General features: G+C 41.8%; 1 protein-coding gene across 1 annotated transcript in view; it reads right to left on the minus strand.

The window, feature by feature from the left end:
- The window catches only part of LOC122935247 (SPHK1 interactor, AKAP domain containing), a 231,202-nt gene that overhangs the window by 42,627 nt on the left and 168,271 nt on the right, over positions 1–20,304 (minus strand). Inside the window, exon 6 of the mRNA XM_044291009.1 lies at positions 13,334–16,748. Coding sequence (XP_044146944.1) covers positions 13,334–16,748 — 3,415 coding nt within the window. The remainder of the gene's footprint in view (positions 1–13,333; positions 16,749–20,304) is intronic.

The following is a 20,304-nucleotide window of genomic DNA, read 5'->3' on the forward strand; positions in this document are numbered from 1 at the left end:
ACTCCTTCCGGTCTTTGTGCAGGCCTGTGAAAGGGTCGCTGGACAGGAACCGACAAAGCTGGCCGTGAGGAAGAAGCAGATGAAGAGGTTCCTCCCAGACGGGACAGAGTGTCTTTGAATGCCCGAGTGCTGGGCATGGCGACATATTCATCGGCTAGCTCAGCCGCCTCTCGCGCACTCTTCGGCTTGTGCTCACATACATATTTTTGCACATCTGTGGGGCAATTGGAGACAAACTGTTCTCGGACCATCAGATCCGCCAGGGACTGCTTGGTGTCCTCTGTGAGGGGATCAGACCACTGTTGGAAGGTGGTCTGCAACTTGCCCAGATGGTCCATAAAAGTATCTCCGGGCCCTCTCCGCAGGGACCGGAACCGTAAACGGTAAGTCTCTGGAGTCAGCTGGTACTTGACCAGAATAGCCTTTTTGATGACCGCGTAACTGGTACGCTCTGCTAATGGTAGTCCGACCAGGGCCTCCATAGCTTTGCCCTTCAGTGCGGACATTAGATGTCCCGCCCACTGTGGCTCTGGTACCTGGTACTGCTGGCATGAGGTTTCAAAAGCATGCAGGAAAAGATCAATGTCACAGTTCTCAGACTCCATCACAGGCAGTTTTGGCTTGACCATCAGGGATGGGCCTGTGGCTGTGGCATGCCGGTCGGACCCCTGAAGCTGTACTCGGGCCAGGTCCAGTTCATGCCTGCGGACAGCTTCCCGTTCTGCAGCCTCGCGCTCAGCCTTGCGCTCTGCAGCCTCGAGCTCAGCCTTGCGTTCTGCAGCCTCGAGCTCAGCCTTGCGTTCTGCAGCCTCGAGCTCAGCCTTGCGTTCTGCAGCCTCGAGCTCAGCCTTGCGCTCTGCAGCCTCGAGCTCAGCCTTACGCTCTGCACGACGTGCCTCCAGCAGCCGAAAATATAAGTCCGGGTTACTGAGCATTAGTTGGCCCAGCCCATTTTGGGATGGCATAGAGACAGAGTTATGTCCAGCTAGAGGACTGCAAGCCCCAGCAGGCTGTCCTCCTCCCAGTTCATCATCCTCATTCTGGAAGGGGTCACCTGGCTCAGGGGCCCCAGAGTCTCCTCCATTCTCTGAATCCTGCAGGGATGACTCTTGACTCCTCCGTGCACATAACTCCTGGATAAGGACAGTCTTATTTTTCCCATATACTTGGATGCCTTTGTGCTCACACAGAGCTGTGATATCAGCCACGCTCAGGGCGTCATAATTCACGGATTCGGACATTATTGCCAAATAAAAGATAGGACAGAAAACAAGAGAGAGGGGAGGGTACTGTCGTGAATTATTATTCTATCAAAACTAATGCACTGTGCTTCGTCTTCCAGAATTTTTCAATCCTTTAGTACAGAGTAATGGACATAACTTCATGCACTAATATTCTAAGCATACAGAATCCCGTAAGCTGCCACCAGAAAATGTCACGAACTATGGATCCGACCGCTCCGGATCCCACAGCTGTGACGTAGTGGTCTGTGACGGAGTCTGCGCACACACAGAGACCTCACGTGACCGGGGTATTACCACTCGGCTAACACCCCCCACTACACTTCGGTAACTGCCACCACGTGGGTTCCCGGTCCACGAGCCGACTATCCGGGTCATTCACTATCACACAGATCAGTGGATGAACCGGATATCACTTACTGACCAACCGCAGTCAATCACCCCCAGCTACAATTCCTAAATGCAATGTAACTAACTACCTGGTAACGTCTCTTCAAAGGCAAGGTACGTTGTTCAGCAGCTTAGAATATGGAAGACTTGGCCACTTAGATTTTATAATCTTTAATAAGCGGTAAAAAGCAGTGCATACAAGTCTAATGAAAATGACTATAAATCTACAGAATAATAATAACAATATAAATAATCACGACAGTTCAAATGAAAGGGAAAAAGATGAAAGAATACTTAGTTTCTCTGGGTTTCAGATGGTCGTTCATATGTCCTTTTTGAATCCTTGCAAACCCCTTTTCAGTATGTATCAGGGGAGACCCTCAAAGTTCTTCTGATACAGGGATATGCCGTCAATGGCCAATTAAGTGTCTGGTGATGTTCCATGGGTCTCAGTCCTCTGTCCTTGTGCATGGGTTTTTATGAACTCTTCCATGGGCAGGAGACTTACTCCTGTCAGCCAATGGCAGCAGAGGGACTGTGAAGCCTAGGGAATGGCCCCCAAGTGTTTTATGACCCCATCAAAGTTCAGTTCCTACAATGAGGATTATACTTAAGCCCGCATCTCCTTGATACATCGGCATATTTTTATACAGAATACATATTTGCGATCCTTATTTATTTACCTACAGAATGAGACCACACACGGTAATGCTGGGACCTGTAGTTCTTCTACCACCCATAGGTCAGCTACAGAATCACATCCTCTAGTCATATTTGATACCCAATTAACCACAATACTCTGTAGAGCCTGGATCTGGTGTCAGAAAGGGCATAAGTTGATTCATAAATGAAATATGAAAGTGGACTGGTTTTATCCCCAGAGCTAATTAAGGGGCTATTAGCTCTCCTCAAACCAGACCTGGAAATTAATGACGTCACGCTCCAGCCAGGCTTGACAGCGAGCTGATCTTGGACAGGATGAGCTGGGCCTGGTGTAGCTTTTATGACCTTTTATTGCTGGCCTTACAGAGTAGTGGTAATAAAAGTGTCCATCTATATCATAGGCGACCCAGGCTTCAGAAAGATGAGAGTTCACAGCTTTTTACATAGGCCAGAAGCATATAAGATGGCTACCCAGAGGAATTATGTATGTATGCCGGCACACACGTGACTTGTATTCTGTCTTGGAACGCGGAGTGTGCGATGTGGGCTGGTGACTTTGGGGAGTGGGACGGGCGTGCTGCGGTCATGTGACCATGAGTGGCTGCGTGATCTCTAGCGGCCCGCCTCCCTTCCTGGGCGTGCGTCGTATCTCTGCGTTCCAGATACTGTCCGGATATGCCGTGATCAGCTGATAGTTGGTCGCGACAGTTCCGGTGTGAGTCAGGAGCATGAGAATTTTTCACAGTTAGACGTCGTTCCCTTCCATGCTGGTGGGTTGATCCTATCTTATTCATTTATGTAATCATGTTTTTAATTTTTGCACCTGTCACTTTCACGATGGATATCAATGATGCAATCATGAACAATTATGGAATTATAGTATATGAAATATATCTACACTTGTGTATGAAATTTATACCCTAGTATGTATGCACTTTTATCATATCGGATCATGTATATGTGATCTGATCATGTTTTTTACATATAGTTTTGTAACTTATGGATTGTTTTGCACTTATTTGATGACTTGATCAATTGATTATTGCACTCCCCTATATACCTGTACTGGCACCATTGTTTGTTATCACTGCTTGAAAAAGGTTCTATGGAGTGAACCGAAACGTCGCGCCTTATTGGTGAATAAAGCACATATTCTTATTTTTTATTAGTTAGATAGATAGATGGTTAGATAGACAGATAGATGGTAAGATAGATAAATAGATAGATAGTATTTTATATTTTTGATAGATAGACAGATAGATAGCTAGATAGATATATAGATATTTGAAGATAGATAGAAAGTTAGACACATAGCTAGATAGATAGACAGATAGATAGATACCGTATTTTTTGCCCCATAAGACGCACTTTTCACACCCCAAAAGTGGGGGGAAAATGTCAGTGCGTCTTATGGGGCGAATGCTGCCATTTTTACATCGCTAACACTGATACATTGCCGGCTGCGATGCTGCACAGATGTATCAGGGGGAGGGGCTGGAGGCCAGCAACTGCTGGAATCACGGCGGGGCCCGATGCAGTCACTGTACTCTTACACCGGGCCCCTCCTCTCACAGCAGTATTCATGTAAACTGTAATCCTTAACCTCTTCTTAACCCCTTAAGGACACAGGGCGTACCGGTACGCCCTATTTCCTGAGTCCTTAAGGACTCAGGGCGTACCGGTACGTCCTAACTTTAAATAGGCATTCTGGCGCGGGGGTTAATCGCAACGGGATGCCGGCTGAAATCATTCAGCCGGAATCCTGTCACAACGCCAGGGGGGGTCATATGACCTCCCCCGTATCGGCGATCGCCGCAAACCGCAGGTCAATTCAGACCTGCAGTTTGCTGTGATTTCTGCAGTTTCTGAAACTTTTAAAATGCCTATTTGCACCCCCCCTGCACCTCTGCATGATTTATGTGGGTGGGTGTCGCAGGCGGTGCTGGCGTTGCGGCAGGCGGGATCGCGATCCCCCGCCCGCCTCCCCTTGAAAATTCGTTGGCGTCTAGTGGTTATACCAGGGTGTCAGCACATTGCTGACACCCTGGTATAAACGGCTGACATCTGTGCAGATGTCAGCCGTTTAACCCTTTCCATACCGCGGTCCATACAGACCACGGTATGGAAAAGGTTAACTGTCATCGGTCAGGGAGCTCCCTCCCTCTCCCATCGGGGGGCTGCTGTACCTTTGCAGCCCTCCGATGGAGAGAGCCCCCCGACAGACCCCCGCAGCCCCGTGCTTACCCTTCCCCGTCTGCGAAGTTGTGGCAGACGGGGAAGGTTCCCATGGCAACAGGACGCATTCTCAGGCGTCCTGCTGTCCATGGTGCTGAACAGATCTATGCTAAAAACATAAGTAAAGTAAAATACAGTACAGAACCCTATATAGTGTTCTGTACTGTATTATACAGACATCAGACCCACTGGATCTTCAAGAACCAAGTGGGTCTGGGTAAAAAAAATGTAAAAAAAAAAAGTGAAAAAAGTTAAGAAAAAAAAAAAACATTTATCACTGAATAAAAATTAAAAAAATAAAATACACTACACATATTAGGTATCACCGCTTCCGTAACGACCTGATCTATAAAACGGTCATGTTACTTCCCCCGCACGGTGAACGCCATAAAAATTTAAATTTTGCCCACCTTACTTCCCAAAAAAGGTAATAAAAGTGATCAAAAAAGTCGCATGTACGCCAAAATAGTACCAATCAAACCGTCATCTCATCCCGCAAAAATCATACCCTACACAAGATAATTGCCGAAAAACTGAAAAAACTATGGCTCTTAGACTATGGAAACACTAAAACATGATTTTTTTTGTTTCAAAAATGAAATCATTGTGTAAAACTTACATAAATAAAGTATGCATATTAGGTATCGTCGCGTCCATATCGACCGGCTCTATAAAAATATCACATGACCTAACCCCTCAGGTGACCACCGTAAAAAAGAAAAAAGAAAAACGGTGTAAAAAAAGCCATTTTTTGTCATCTTACATCACAAAAAGTGTAAAAGCAAGCGATCAAAAAGTCATATGCACCCCAAAATAGTGCCAATCAAACCATCATCTCATCCTGCAATGAGACCCTACTTAAGATAATCGCCCAAAAACTGAAAAAACTATGGCTCTTAGACTATGGAGACACTAAAACATTTTTTGGATTTTAAAAATGAAGTCATTGTATAAAACTTACATAAATAAAAAAATATATATACATATTAGGTATCACCGCGTCTGTGACAACCTGCTCTATAAAATTACCACATGATCTAACCTGTCAGATGAATGTTGTAAATAACAAAAAGAAAAACGTGCCAAAAAAGCTATTTCTTGTTATTTTGCCGCACTAAAAGTGTAACATAGAGCAACCAAAAATCATATGTACCCTGAACTAGTACCAAAAAAACTGCCACCCTATCCCGTAGTTTCTTAAATGGGGTTACTTTTTGGGAGTTTCTACTCTAGGGGTGCATCAGGGGGGCTTCAAATGGGACATTGTGTCAAAAAAACCAGTCCAGCAAAATCTGCCTTCCAAAAACCGTATGGCATTCCTTTCCTTCTGCGCCCTGCCGTGTGCCCGTACAGCGGTTTACGACCACATATGGGGCGTTTCTGTAAACTACAGAATTAAGGCCATAAATAATGAGTTTTGTTTGGCTGTTAACCCTTGCTTTGTAACTGAAAAAAATTTTTTTTAATGGAAAATCAGCCAAAAAAGTGAAATTTTGAAATTGTATCTCTATTTTCCATTAACTCTTGTGCAACACCTAAAGAGTTAACAAAGTTTGTAAAATCAGTTTTGAATATCTTGAGGGGTGTAGTTTCTTAGATGGTGTCACTTTTATGGAGTTTCTACTCTAGGGTTGCATCAGGGGGGCTTCAAATGGGACATGGTGTCAAAAAAACAGTACAGCAAAATCTGGCTTCCAAAAACCATACGGCGCACCTTTCACTCTATGCCCCGCTGTGTGGCCGTACAGTAGTTTACGGCCACATATGGGGTGTTTCTCTAAGCGGCAGAGTCAGGGCAATAAAGATACAGTCTTGTTTGGCTGTTAACCCTTGCTTTGTTAGTGTAAACAATGGGTTAAAATGGAAAATTAGGCAAAAAAATAAAATTCTCAAATTTGATCCCCATTTGCCAATAACTCTTGTGCAACACCTAAAGGGTTAACAAAGTTTGTAAAATCAGTTTTGAATACCTTGAGGGGTGTAGTTTATAGAATGGGGTCATTTTTGGGCGGTTTCTATTATGTAAGCCTCGCAAAGTGACTTCAGACCTGTAGTGGTCCCTAAATATTGGTTTTTTGTAAATTTCTGAAAAATTTCAAGATTTGCTTCTAAACTTCTAAGCCTTGTAACATTCCCAAAAAATAAAATATCATTCCCAAAATAATTTAAACATAAAGTAGACATATGAGGAATGTAAAGTCATCACAATTTTTGGGGATATTACTATGTATTACAGAAGTAGAGAAACTGAAACTTTGAAATTTGCTAATTTTTCCAAATGTTTGGTAAATTAGATATTTTTTATGCAAAAAAAATAATTTTTGGGACTTCATTTTACCAGTGTCATGAAGTACAATATGTGACGAAAAAACAATCTCAGAGTGGCCTGGATAAGTCAAAGTGTTTTAAAGTTAAGAGCACTTAAAATGACACTGGTCAGATTTGCAAAAAATGGCCAAGTCCTTAAGGTGAAATAGGGCTGAGTCCTTAAGGGGTTAAAGGGAACCTGTCACCGGGATTTTGTGTATAGAGCTGAGGACATCCGCAATACCCATTCCCCATAGCTCTGTGTGCTTTTATTGTGTAAAAAAACCGATTTGATACATATGCAAATTAACCTAAGATGAGTCCTGTCCCTGACTCATCTCACTTACAGGACTCATCTCAGGTTAATTTGCATATGTATCAAATTATTTTTTTTACACAATAAAAGCACACAGAGCTATGGGGACTGGATATTGCAGATGTGGTAGCGGCCATCTAGCAACCCATGGTCTCAGCTCTATACACAAAATCCCGGTGACAGGTTCCCTTTAACTTTAGTTACAGTAGTGCTATCCCGTGTACTACTACTTACTGTCAAACTCCCATAGCAGGCAGAGCGGCCAGCAGCTGTAATCCCCCTGATCTGTGGATGGCACTGTTATGGGGAGGGGGATCTGTGGATGGCACTGTTTTGGGGGGATCTGTGGATGGCACTGTTATGGGAAGGGGGATCTGTGGATTGTACTATTAACAGTGCCATCCACAGATCCCCATAACAGTGTCATCCACAGATCACCCATAGAAGTGTCATCCACAGACCACCATTAGTTCAAAACCCACCAAAAGCACACCTTCTGTTCAAAATATGTATTTATTTTCCTCCTCAAAAACCTAGGTGCGTCTTATAGGGCAAAAAATACGTTAAATGGCTTGATAGATAGATAGCTAGCTTGACACATACTCTATTGAGAGAGTTGAAATGCTGCATTGCTGTTGGTATCCACTTATTCACTGGAAGACCGGAGTTCTACCTTATTTTTTCTGCTAGATAGATAGATACTTGAGGATAGATAAAATAGATAATAGCTAAAATAGATGGATAGATGGCTCGATAGGTAGATAGATAATTAGATAGATAGTGTTTTATATTTTTTTATAGATCGACAGATAGATATATAGACAACATATAAAAAGATAGCATAGATGATAGCTAAAATAGATAGATATTTGAAGATAGATAAAATAGATAGATGGCTAGATAGATAGATAGCTGGTTAGATAGTATTTTATATTTTTGATAGATAGATATTTCAAGATAGATATAAAGTTAGACACATAGCTAGATAGATGGATATATAGATAACAGATAGATAAAATAGGTAATAGATAAAAATAGATATTATTTTAATAAATATGCTAGTATATAAAAATTTTAGATTTATATTTTGTATATTTATATAGCTTTATAGTTTTATATTTATATATGTATATTTTATATTTTTTAAAGCTAGATAAATAATTTTATTTAGTAGTGGTTTGGGGTGGGTGATAGATGTCACTTTGGGAGGGACTGGGAGGGGTTGTGGGAGGAGTGGGTGGGGTTATGGGTGGGGAAAGGGCGTGTCGACCTGTCACTTTTAGTTTGACGAGCAGTGGAGCTTCTTACTATTTGCACCAAATAAGGAATAAATATATGAGGTGAGGACTAATATACAGGTGGAAACCATATAGTTTCTGGTGCAGTTTAATATGTTTATTAATGTAAATATATTTCTCAGGTGAAAAAAAGGGACAATTTAAGGAGCAAAGAGGGACAGAGGAACTGGAGCCCAAATGAGGCACCGTCTCTCCAAAAGAGGGACATGTGGGAGTTATGCGATGGTGTTCTGATTTTTGGTAGCCCTGCTATTCAGCTGTTTGATGTGGTTCACTTGAGTGTGTAAAGCTGCACTATCCTTCACCTCCACAGCTAAATAGATGACGTGCAGACAGACCCATGTAAACAATGAAAAGGCCATAGCGCGCCCATGATTGTTGCAGCCCTTTGAAACAGCAGAGCAGAATGGAAGGGGGGGGGGGGGGGGGGACAGTGCCTAGAGACTAGTTTGATACTGATGCTTTATCCTTTGTACATCAATATTCTGATCCCTTAGGACCCCTATGAAGGGAGTCTATCAGCAGGTTTTTGCATGTCAGACCATTCATTGTGGCTGGTTATGTTATGCTGTTATGTTAATCCTTTGCTGTATTCAGTAGGAAAAGCAGTTCATATACTGTATGTATGTATATACAGTGGGAAAAATAAGTATTTGATACACTGGCGATTTTGCAAGTTTTTCTACCTACAAAGAATGGAGAGATCTGTAATTTTTATCGTAAGTACACTTCAACTATGACAGAATCGAAAAAAAATCCATAAAATCACATTGTATGATTTTTAAATAATTAATTTTCATTTTATTTCATGAAATAAGTATTTGATCACCTACCAACCAGCAAGAATTTTAGCTCTCATAGACCTGTTAGTTTTTCTTTAAGAAACCCTCCTACTCTGCATTCCTGCATTACCTGTATTAATTGCTCCCGTTTGAACTCGTTACCTGTATAAAATATACCTGTCCACACACTTAATGATTCACACTCCAACCTCCCCACCATGGCCAAGACCAAAGAGCTGTCTAAGGACACCAGGGACAAAATTGTAGACCTGCACAAGGCTGGGATGGGCTACAGGACAATAGGCAAGAAGATTGTGAGAAGGCAACAACTGTTAGCGCAATTAGAAAATTAAAGTCAGATGTGGTCAGATGAGACCAAAATATAACTTTTTGGTACCAACTTTACTCGCCGTGTTTGGAGGATGAGTACAATCCCAAGAACACAGTCCCAACTGTGAAGCATGGGGGAGGAAACATCGTACTTTGGGGGTACTTTTCTGCAAAGGGGAGAGAACAACTGTGCCATATTGAAGGGAGGATGGATGGAGCCATGTATCTGTATGTAAGAGATTTTGGCCAACAACCTCCTGGTCTTCCATAGAAACATAGAAACATAGAATGTGTCGGCAGATAAGAACCATTTGGCCCATCTAGTCTGCCCAATATATCTGAATCCTATGAATAGTCCCTGGCCCTATCTTATATGAAGGATAGCCTTATGCCTATCCCATGCATGCTTAAACTCCTTCACTGTATTTGCAGCTACCACTTCTGCAGGAAGGCTATTCCATGCATCCACTACTCTCTCAGTAAAGTAATACTTCCTTATATTACTTTTAAACCTTTGCCCCTCTAATTTAAAACTGTGTCCTCTTGTGGTAGTTTTTCTTCTTTTAAATATTCTTTCCGCTTTTACCGAGTTGATTCCCTTTATGTATTTAAAAGTTTCTATCATATCCCCTCTGTCTCTTCTTTCTTCCAAGCTATACATATTAAGGTCTTTTAACCTTTCCTGGTAAGTTTTATCCTGCAATCCATGTACTAGTTTAGTAGCTCTTCTCTGAACTCTCTCTAGAGTATCTATATCCTTCTGGAGATATGGCCTCCAGTACTGCGCACAATACTCCAAGTGAGGTCTCACCAGTGTTCTGTAGAGCGGCATGAGCACCTCCCTCTTTCTACTGGTAATTCCTCTCCCTATACATCCAAGCATTCTGCTGGCATTTCGTGCTGCTTTATTACATTGTCTTCCCACCTTTAAGTCTTCTGAAATAATTACTCCTAAATCCCTTTCCTCAGATACTGAGGTCAGGACTGTGTCAAATATTCTATATTCTGCCCTTGGGTTTTTACGCCCCAGGTGCATTACTTGCACTTATCCACATTAAATTTCAGTTGCCAGAGTTCTGACCATTCTTCTAGTTTTCCTAAATCCTTTTCCATTTGGTGTTTCCCTCCAGGAACATCAACCCTGTTACATATGCATACAAGTGCTGCTGGCATGTACAATGACCAGACACACACAGCCAGAGCAACTAAGAAGTGGCTCTGTAGGAAGCATTTCAAGTTCCTGGAGTGACCTAGCCAGTCTCCATACCTGAACACAATAAAAAATCTTTGGAGGGAGCTAAAACTCAATGTAGCTCAGCGACAACACCAAAACCTGAAAGATCTGGAGAAGATCTGTATGGAGGACTGGGCCAAAATCCCTGTTGCAATGTGTGCAAACTTGGCCAAGAACTACAGGAAACGTCTGACCTCTGTAATTGCAAACATAGTTTTCTGTACCAAATATTAAGTTCTGTTTTTCTATTGTATCAAATACTTATTTCATGCAATAAAATGTAAATTAATTATTTATCAAATACTTATTTTCCCCACTGTATATGCTAGTCAGCTGTTTGGAGCACTGAAGGAGGGCCCTAGCTCCTAGGTGCACCATCTTTCCGTATGTGATTGGCAGGGCCAGACATTTGAATTCTGCTCCTGTCTGGCCCAGGTAATTTAATGCCTGTGCCATGAACCACAGTCTCTGTGCATGTGTACTACATTTCTTCTCTCTTTGGCAGAAACCAAAAACAGTACTGTTCATGTGGTGGAAATGCTGTGCACAGCACAGGCATGTTATTGAGGACCAGGTGAGTAAGGGTTCAAATGCCTTTAAGATCTTCAGCTGAATCTATATAGGAATGAAGTCCATGAGGAGACATGAAGTACAGAGAGGATGGACAGGACAGACTGTGGTAATGTGGGGCTGTGGTAACGGAGACTGCATACAAGTGCTGCTGCTTATTAGTCACATCCCCTCCTCCTCTCTGTAGTTTGTGTCTCCTCATAAACTCCATTCCTACAGAGATTCAGATGAAGATCATATCTGTATTCAGGATCTTAATCCCTGACAAGCAGAGCACAGAGGAGGATGAGGCAGCTCTTTAGCTCAGTGTTCTGAAGTAACTTGTCCTCCTGTGTGATTAGGACAGGGTTTGTGTGTACTAATTGGATGGAGGCCATTTTATTTCCCCTGCTGATTGCTCTCTAGACAAAATGAGGCAGTATAACTAATAAAAGGAATTTTGGAATATATTTATAATAAAGTAATATTTAAACATTTTCATTTTCTTAATTCCTGGAGAACCCCTCTAATAGGAATTTTATATCTTGAACTGGAGGGTCATTTTATTCTTGCAAGTGCACCAGAGCTGAAAAGGAACTATATATTTCCATGAAGCTTGTGTAAAGTCACATTTACATGTGCTAAGTGAGCAGAAAATTATCGGGAAGGAAGTATTTCTTCCTGATAATTGCCTGCTCATCATAGGAGGAAAGAGCTGCTTTTACTGTACATGTAGAAATCACTTCCACTGTATGTGAATGAACACTGGCTACTGCCATCACTTGTCCCCATAAAGATTCATTGTTTCTGGGCCCCGCTCTGTTGCCCAGAAATGATGATTTCATGTGCTGCACAAAAGATTAATTTGCCCGATAAATGAGTGTTTTGCTTGTTCTTCGGGTCATGGGCAACACATTTACATGAGCCTGTTATCGGGAATGACCGTTTGTAGTAATGATCGTTCTTGATAATCGGCCAGTGGGCCATGTAAACCCACCATAACTCTCCCTCTCGCTACCAGAAGGAGAAATCAGGTGCAGATTGCAAGGCAGTAATAATAGGGCAATCCCTCAAAATAGTGATATTTAGAGGTTTCAGTATTGCATGCAAAGGGAACAGGGCACGTGAAATATGTAGCATGGATTTTAGTAGAATAGCTTTCTATTCACGAGGGAATCCGACATTTGTTTTCGAGGTTTTATACACATAAGTTATGCAAATACAAAATATACTACACTGTATAAAGGGGACACAGATAGGGCCAAAATGTGAAGTTAACTTCACTGGATACATTTTTCTATAAATCAATCCAGTTTCATCTGTATCAATGAGCCTAAGGCCATATCATCAGTATCTCTCATTTATCAGAAATCTGTACTTCTAAAATTCATCTTTAATTTTTTTATTGCTTTTTGGCCAATGTCATATCATAAATCTGGATATTATACAGACATTTGTGTTTTCAGGTTTAACCCAGTAGTACCAATACTGTAAATAAAATTGTCCTTCATTGAAGAGACTCAGCTGTGTATGAAGACTTATTTTTCAGGCAATTCTCCATGGGAGAAGGTATGCAAATTATCTCATATCAACCCAAACCAGAGACACCCATCTATAGACAGCTGTTTCAGGATTCTTGCACTTCATCAGTACAAAGCAGGGTACTAGTTGGCTGAATCAGATGTCTTAGAAACAGAACTCCCCACCACCTACCTAAGGCAGTGTTTTTCAACTCCTGTGCTCAGGGCCCACCAGCCGGTCATGTTTTCAGGATTTTATTAGCATAAAGCAGGTGATATAATTGGTGTCAATACATCAACACTTACTACAGTTATTCATTTTGTAGGATATTCTCAAATCATGACCGGCAGGGGGCCCCTGAGGATTGGAGTTGAGGAACACTGATCTAAGGCATGTTAAGCCAACCAGTAACTTAGAAAGGATAATACACTTTTTTTCTTGTCATATAAATAAAGTAGCACAAGTACCTGATGCCTACATGGCAGATGTTTCTACCTTCATCCTGTTTTGGAATGTCTTGAATATTCCTGATCGGCTTGGATAAATGGACCTGGTCCTCCCCATCTATCTCTTCCTTTTGCTCCATTTCTATCTGTATCAAAGGCACCTCCAGAGGTCCACCGGAGGAACCAAGCTGGTGAAGTTTAGATATATTTACAACAATATTTTCTTGAATGTCCATTGATTTGCATCCATTTTGATTATTATTTTTAAAATTTCCCTTATTTGTGCTCTCATATGAGTCTTGATGTTGGACTAGCAGAGATTTTCCACTCTGAACAATGTCCACAGCCATCTTGGCATATCTGTCCACATGTGCTGGTGAACCTTTTGGTGATGATGATGCCTCTGCATCTACACTTTCAGTTCTGTCTGCTATGATTTTATTCTTGCGCATTAAAGCCTCAATAGAACTGGACCAGGTTTCATGGATTAACATATCTGTAGCTTGGTCAGTCTGCCACCTTTGGTATAAACATGAGTCTGACTTACAGAGGTTTGTGGACGAGATAGAATTTGCAGGTTGAATATTGAGGAAATCACGAGAGCCACTCCTTGAAAACCCATCTAGTGAATTTGCTTTAACTGGTGTATTTACAGTCAGACGTGCACTAGAGGATCTGGTACAAGGCATGGAAGATTGGCGGAAGCAGAAAGGGGTGCGAGATGAGGGGGGCATTAAATTATTTGTCCATTCTGCTGTATTTCTGCTGGAATACATTTCCTTACTTTCCTTGTCTATCTCTTTTAACATGTATCGGTAAAACTCTTCAGTGATACTCTCTGTGCTAGACTGTTTGGAAAGGCAGGTGGGTTTCACATTCAAGAGGCTGTTCCTCCTGGAAATCTGCTGCAGGGCAGAATTCAGAATACTATTTGCATTTCTCCCAGCATAATAGTCTAGCAAAAGCTCAAATTCTCTTCCCTCATTTTCCATCTGGTTTACCATAAATCTGGAAAATTCATCAGTGATGCTTTCACAGCTGGACTGTTTAGACACTGAGCTTGTCCTGCTAAATGGCTGTCCTAACATATTCCAAGGGCCCAATGTGTTCACAAGACTTTTGGCATTTAAGTCTTCCTCTGGGATGCTTTCATAGCTAGATGCTTTACCTCTGCTCCATCTGTCACAGTGTAATCTGTTCCGTGATAAGTTTTGTCCTTGCCATAGAGAATCTGCAACAGACGACTCAGTTAAATTCATTATCTTAGAGGCCACTTCATTGGCGAAAGCGCTGACAGGGTCAGGGGCATCTTCAAGGTTAATGGACTCATCCACTACTCGGTTCATTAGTCGTTCTTTAAGCTCTGGGTGCTCATCTGTCTTCTTTTTTATTTCGCTGAGCCTTGGAGGCCTATGCCTTCGCACTACAGACCCACCTGAAGATGTGTCTTTTTTCCTTTTTGCTGTCCTGCAAGGTGTTAACAAGCACTCACTTCCTTTTGCCCATGCACAAAACCAAGGCTGCTTCCCATTGGAGTTCTCTAGACATATAGCAGCTATCTCAGTGGCCATAGATACCACAGTTTCTGACAAATCATCTGCAAAGTCTGATAAACAGTAATTACTGACAGGATGTTTTACTAGAAGGACTGCCTGAGAAGGGTGCAACATGGTACTACTCCCCGATGATAAATTAAGAGCGAATTCTTTGGTTACATGTATCTCACCATAGACCTTTTCTTGACTTCCTGAACTCATACCTCCATCCATGGATCCTTTGTCTGACACACAATACCTGCAGTCATCATCTATAAGAATACTTTCCCTGGCTCTTTGATCATTATGGTGTCGTTTGTAGCGCTCCCTCCTCAGGCATTGTTTACTGCATGGTGCTTTAATTTGAGCTTGGCTATTTGTAGAGCAATACGTCTCAGCTGGGAGGGCATTGCCTCCATTCACTTCATTAGAAGGATGTTTGAGTGGAATTGGTTCAATCCTTTGCTCTGGGCTGCTACATAAATTGGTTAACTGGCTTTTATTCCTGTGAACAGTTTCATCAACTTGACTATTTCTTTTCTCCACTCCTAAAGATTTAGGTCTGTCAGCTAATACATTAGAGGGCAAGTCTCCACTTTGCACAAGATCATTCATCTTCTTACAAGTAAAGTGCATGACATTGAAGAGAAGTTCGGTAGTAGTTGCAACAAAATCATTGGGTGTAGTGGAGCAATGCTGAACTTCAACACCTTGCACTGCCTTCTCAGCTGAATGTCTTAAGATAGTATCAGATAAATTGTGAGCTAGATCATCGTTAACCACATCGCCTACATGTGCAAATTTAGCAGAACTTACACTGCTCAGGATCTTCTCATTTATGGACTCTATGAACTCCCCTACATTCTTATATTTGCAGGGACTGGTGAGTACTAGAGCTGCTTCTCTTAGGAGGGCTTTTGCAATATTATCTTTGAGCTTTTCCATGCTGGTTCCCAAAGCAATGCTGCAATGTAGAGCTACAGCTGTTGATGCATCAGCTGCTAACAAAAGTCCACTAGATGTGGCAGGGTAATGACCTTGCCTTTGTTCACCTAGACCACAAACAGCTACGGCACTTGCCACTCGAGTCATCCCACACAAAGCAGATGGCACTGAAAATTCAAGACCCTCCATACAACTTGGAAATCCTACAATGTCTGTTGTGTGCTCTTCCACAGTGCCATTTTCTTTTACATCAATGTTTTCATGATGTTCTAAATTATTTGGATCAGTAGGCTGTGGACTTGAATGTGTGCCTTTTACTGATGCTGCACAAGTTAACGTCACTTCTAAAGTACTTTGTGTGGAGCCAGTATTTTCATCTGTGCCATTGTCAGAATTATTTGCAATGTTCTCCTGCTCGGGCCACTGCGATTCATCAACCCATTCTGTTGGGCTGTCGCAACTGTCTGGGCTTTGTACTATCACAATTTTTGGAAGATCATTCCATGAACGAGATGCAGCAGGAGAACCTTCTCTTGGAGTGAACCTAGAGACAGCAGAGTTACCAGCCGAAATGGAAAGAGCTGCTTCCTTGGTGAAAGAGTTATCAGACTGAGACAGCCTAATAAATGCATCCTGTAGGACACACTCTGCCAAGTTGGTTGCATACTGGCCTGTACTTGCAGGGTCTTCAAAATATTCTGTGTAATGATCATCCTGACATAATGGGCTTTGTTGCACATTACTTCCTATACACTGACATTCATTTTTTCCAGTTTTATACTCAAAGTTGTTTTCAATAAGAGACTTTCTCCTTTCTTCTAATTTTCTTCTTATCTCCTCTGTAGGCTCACCAATTACATTATATTCTTCACTCCTAAGATTTATCCTTCCAATTTTTATGCTCTGAGAATGTTCAGCTGCTTTTCTTTTCACGTTCTTTATATCATCAGGAGGCTCTACAATAAAGAGTGCAGAAAAAGTAGGTCAGAACTTCTTTAAGTGGATCTTCCATGAACAATCTCTAGCATAAACGTGAAGATCACAAGACACATATACCACCTGAAATACATTTGATCATGTGATAATTACTGTCCTTCTAAAATTAAAAGGGTTGTCCAAGTTATTTTTTTGTTCTTTGTATGCATTTTACCATGCACTTACTGCATCTGTAGTTGGTCCTTTCTCAGATTTCACTGAGGGTCACATGACCTGTAATGTCAGCTTCTCTCCCTGCTCTGATAAGGTTTCGTGCACAAGCCAGAGAGAGCAGAAATGAGTCTGTACACGAGACAACACAGTGCTGGCCATACCCCCCTGCACTACTTGCTGCTGCTTATTGCTCTCTCCCTGGATTCTTAACCCCTTCAGCAGCACAGACTCAGGACTGAAGGCTTTACTGAGTAGCTGCAGGCAGTGAGGAGACAAATGCTGGGCACAGGAGCTGACAGAGGAGTTCTGCAGAGCATTGCGCAACAGGTAGGGGGAAGATCCTGTGTGTATCAGCGGTGTCATTGTACAGCTGGGATTTGTAGTCCTACACATACAACATGCTGCTGAGTCTCCCAGCAGTCAGACATGTCACTCAGGGCAGACTTATTCAGTCCCTTAGCAGAGCAGGGGGAGGGGCAGAGATTGTTGTTATTGCAGGTAAACAAATGGCCAGAAGAGAACCAGGGAAATGAGGAAATATAATTATTTTACCTAAAACTTGCTTAGCCCAGTTATATATTGCTGACCATTAGATTTACAGTGCTATATTATTATTTTTTTCATAACTTTGACAACCCCTTTAATGCTATCCCTAACAATATCTCTTCTGCTCAAAGTTCACTTTTAGACTGTAGGTTTTTGGGAAAAGGCTTAGTTGGCTACACAGTTTTCTATATTCTATTTCAGCATTTCATGCTACATTTCTAAAAAGATAAAATTCCAGAAAATGAATAATATATTACCCTACATGAAAGGAACACTGGAATCTACATATGGGAAAAAAAAGATGAACCATGAAAGTTTGGGTTCCATGAAAGGCGACTGAATTATGTATTCCCATATATCTGATGTGTCCCAAACCAGACCATAAATGATACCATTCTAACAGTTACTTTATAACTGGAACTATTTCTGCACTTTCTTGATGCAGTGGTTTCATGGGAAACTTTGTACTAGGTTAGCAAAGTGAATTTTAGATTTCACACTGAACTTTGGTCTTCCTTTGATCGATTACACAAATTCACACCTTTGTAATTCACGTTTGCAGTATTATTAACCCCTTAAAGACCAGGCTAATTTTCAGTTTGGCATTTTTGATTTTATCTCCTCACATTCTAAGAGCCATACCTTTTTACATTCTCTGTTCACACGGCCATAGGAGGGTCTATTTTGTGTGGGAAAAGATGTCTTTTTTAATGCATCATTAAATTTACCATGTCATGTATTGGAAAATGAGAAAAAATTCTTTGTGGGGTGAAATAAATAAAAAATGTTTTTTTTTTGTGTTTTGATATCAGGACGTTCACCTTGCTCTAAAAAGGACATGACGTTTTAATTTTGCAAGTCAATACAATTACGGCAATACCAAATTTGTGAAGTCTCTGACTGGAACTGATAGCATATGTAAACGGATGCAAAATGAGCACAATGGATGCTCAAAATAAAGGATTTTCTGTTTATTTTTCTGCTCTTCTGATGGAAGAGAACAGAAAACAAAACAGTTATTTGAACCCTGGCCTAATTATAGTGAAGGGTATTCGCCAAAGGGATATTTTTTTTAAATGTTCTTAATTGTTCTTTGGATTTACTATTCTCATATTGCATAACAATTAGGTTATTTCCCTGGAATATTAGGGAAATGTCAGATAGACTGAAATGCTTAGTTATTTTTAATTAGATTTCTAACTACGTACTTGCCAGTAGGGGTGTGTTTTCAGGAAACTCATCTGAATGTTAATATTGTGCGCTATGTTAAAAAGGGATGGTTTTGCAGTAGACTTTACATTGTTACATTGGGGGTATCTTAATACACCAAGCTATCTGTAACGGGGAGCCGGCGGCATCCCGTCTGTGTGCAGGAGCGAGGACGCGGCCGGTGTCCTTGTCTCCATGGGGACCAAGGGCCTCCTCAGCGTGGCCGGCGTTCCCCTAGACTACAGGGGAGCTGAGCGCTGATAATGATGAATCGTCGCTCGGCTGTGTTGGGCTGTGTAATGTGAGTCACGTGACGCTGGCCACATCATATGACTCACCAGTCAGGGCTATTTAAACAGGCAGCCTGCTGGCCACAGGTTGCCTGTGATTGGTCTTTTGTTACCCTCACCAGCGTTCTCTTGGATTGTGTATCTCGTGTGTGCTTTGACCTCAGCTCTTTTTGTGACCTCGACCTCGCTACATCCTTTTGTACTTGACGTGACCGTTTGGCTTCTGACCTCGGCTTTGTTTGTGACCTTGACCTTGCTAGCTCTTTTTGGTATTTACGCGTCCTCCTGGCTTAACTCTTGCTTTGTCTACGGTATTTGTCTTTAGGCCCCTGCACTTATCTAAGAAAGGGACCGTCGCCAAGTTGTATGCCATCAGTTAGGACGGGCCGTGCAAGTAGGTAGGGATAGAGGTGCAGGTGGGTATCAGGGCTGCCCTTATCCCTCCCTACCATGACACTAGTAGTTTTTAAATATTATTTTCTAAAATGGATAGGGAAAGGAAGCATTTATTTTGTTGGGTCCTAGGGGTTTGGTGAATTTGATTTAGGTGATTATCTATATTCCTGCACCTTTTAATTCAACTGATTTGATTAGTTTAGAGTTAAGGGCTGTTGCTCCTTATTGGTTCTTAGGATTTTAATATGGTAATAGATTATAATTATAATTTGGATATATGGTCTGGTGTTATGTTAAAGCATAATCAGGTAGTCTCCTACAGCTCTAGGTTGTTGGTAATTTAGGCTAGTTTCGCACTATGTTTAGAATTTGGCAGGCTGTTCTGGCATTGCCAGAAGCTGAACCATCTCCGTCCAGCCCCATTAACTATAATTGGGACTGGCAGAGGTCTGGCTGCAACCTGGCAAATATGCAGAGAATCACCAGGAGGAAAACCGCTGGGGCCAGACGGAGACACTTCAGCTTCCGGCAATGCCGGAATGCAGAGTAAACAGAGGGTAGAGTACAACTAGCCCTATGGTGGGTGGATGTATGGAAGAGATTAATTTACTCCTGTTAAAGACACTCCTTCTTGCGTATTGATATGCTGGTAGCAGATCATCAGGGAACCCGTTTGGTGAAACACTTGACCTATTTAGCTAGAGCGTTTTCAGATCATAGTCCATTAGTCGTGGAGTTGGGGAGGGAAATCACAATGAAATTTAGACTGTGCTTTCTCTGCCGGGCCCTGCAACTTACTAATGCACTTTTGCTTCTTATTCTATCTCACTACAGATATTGGGAGAGTGGTCAAGTGACCGTGGAGACTATTTCCTCTGACATCATGACCAGGCCTCCCATGATCCCCTCGGTCAGAATCCCA

This window comes from Bufo gargarizans, chromosome 4, assembly GCF_014858855.1.
Source record: "Bufo gargarizans isolate SCDJY-AF-19 chromosome 4, ASM1485885v1, whole genome shotgun sequence".
NCBI lineage: Eukaryota > Metazoa > Chordata > Amphibia > Anura > Bufonidae > Bufo > Bufo gargarizans.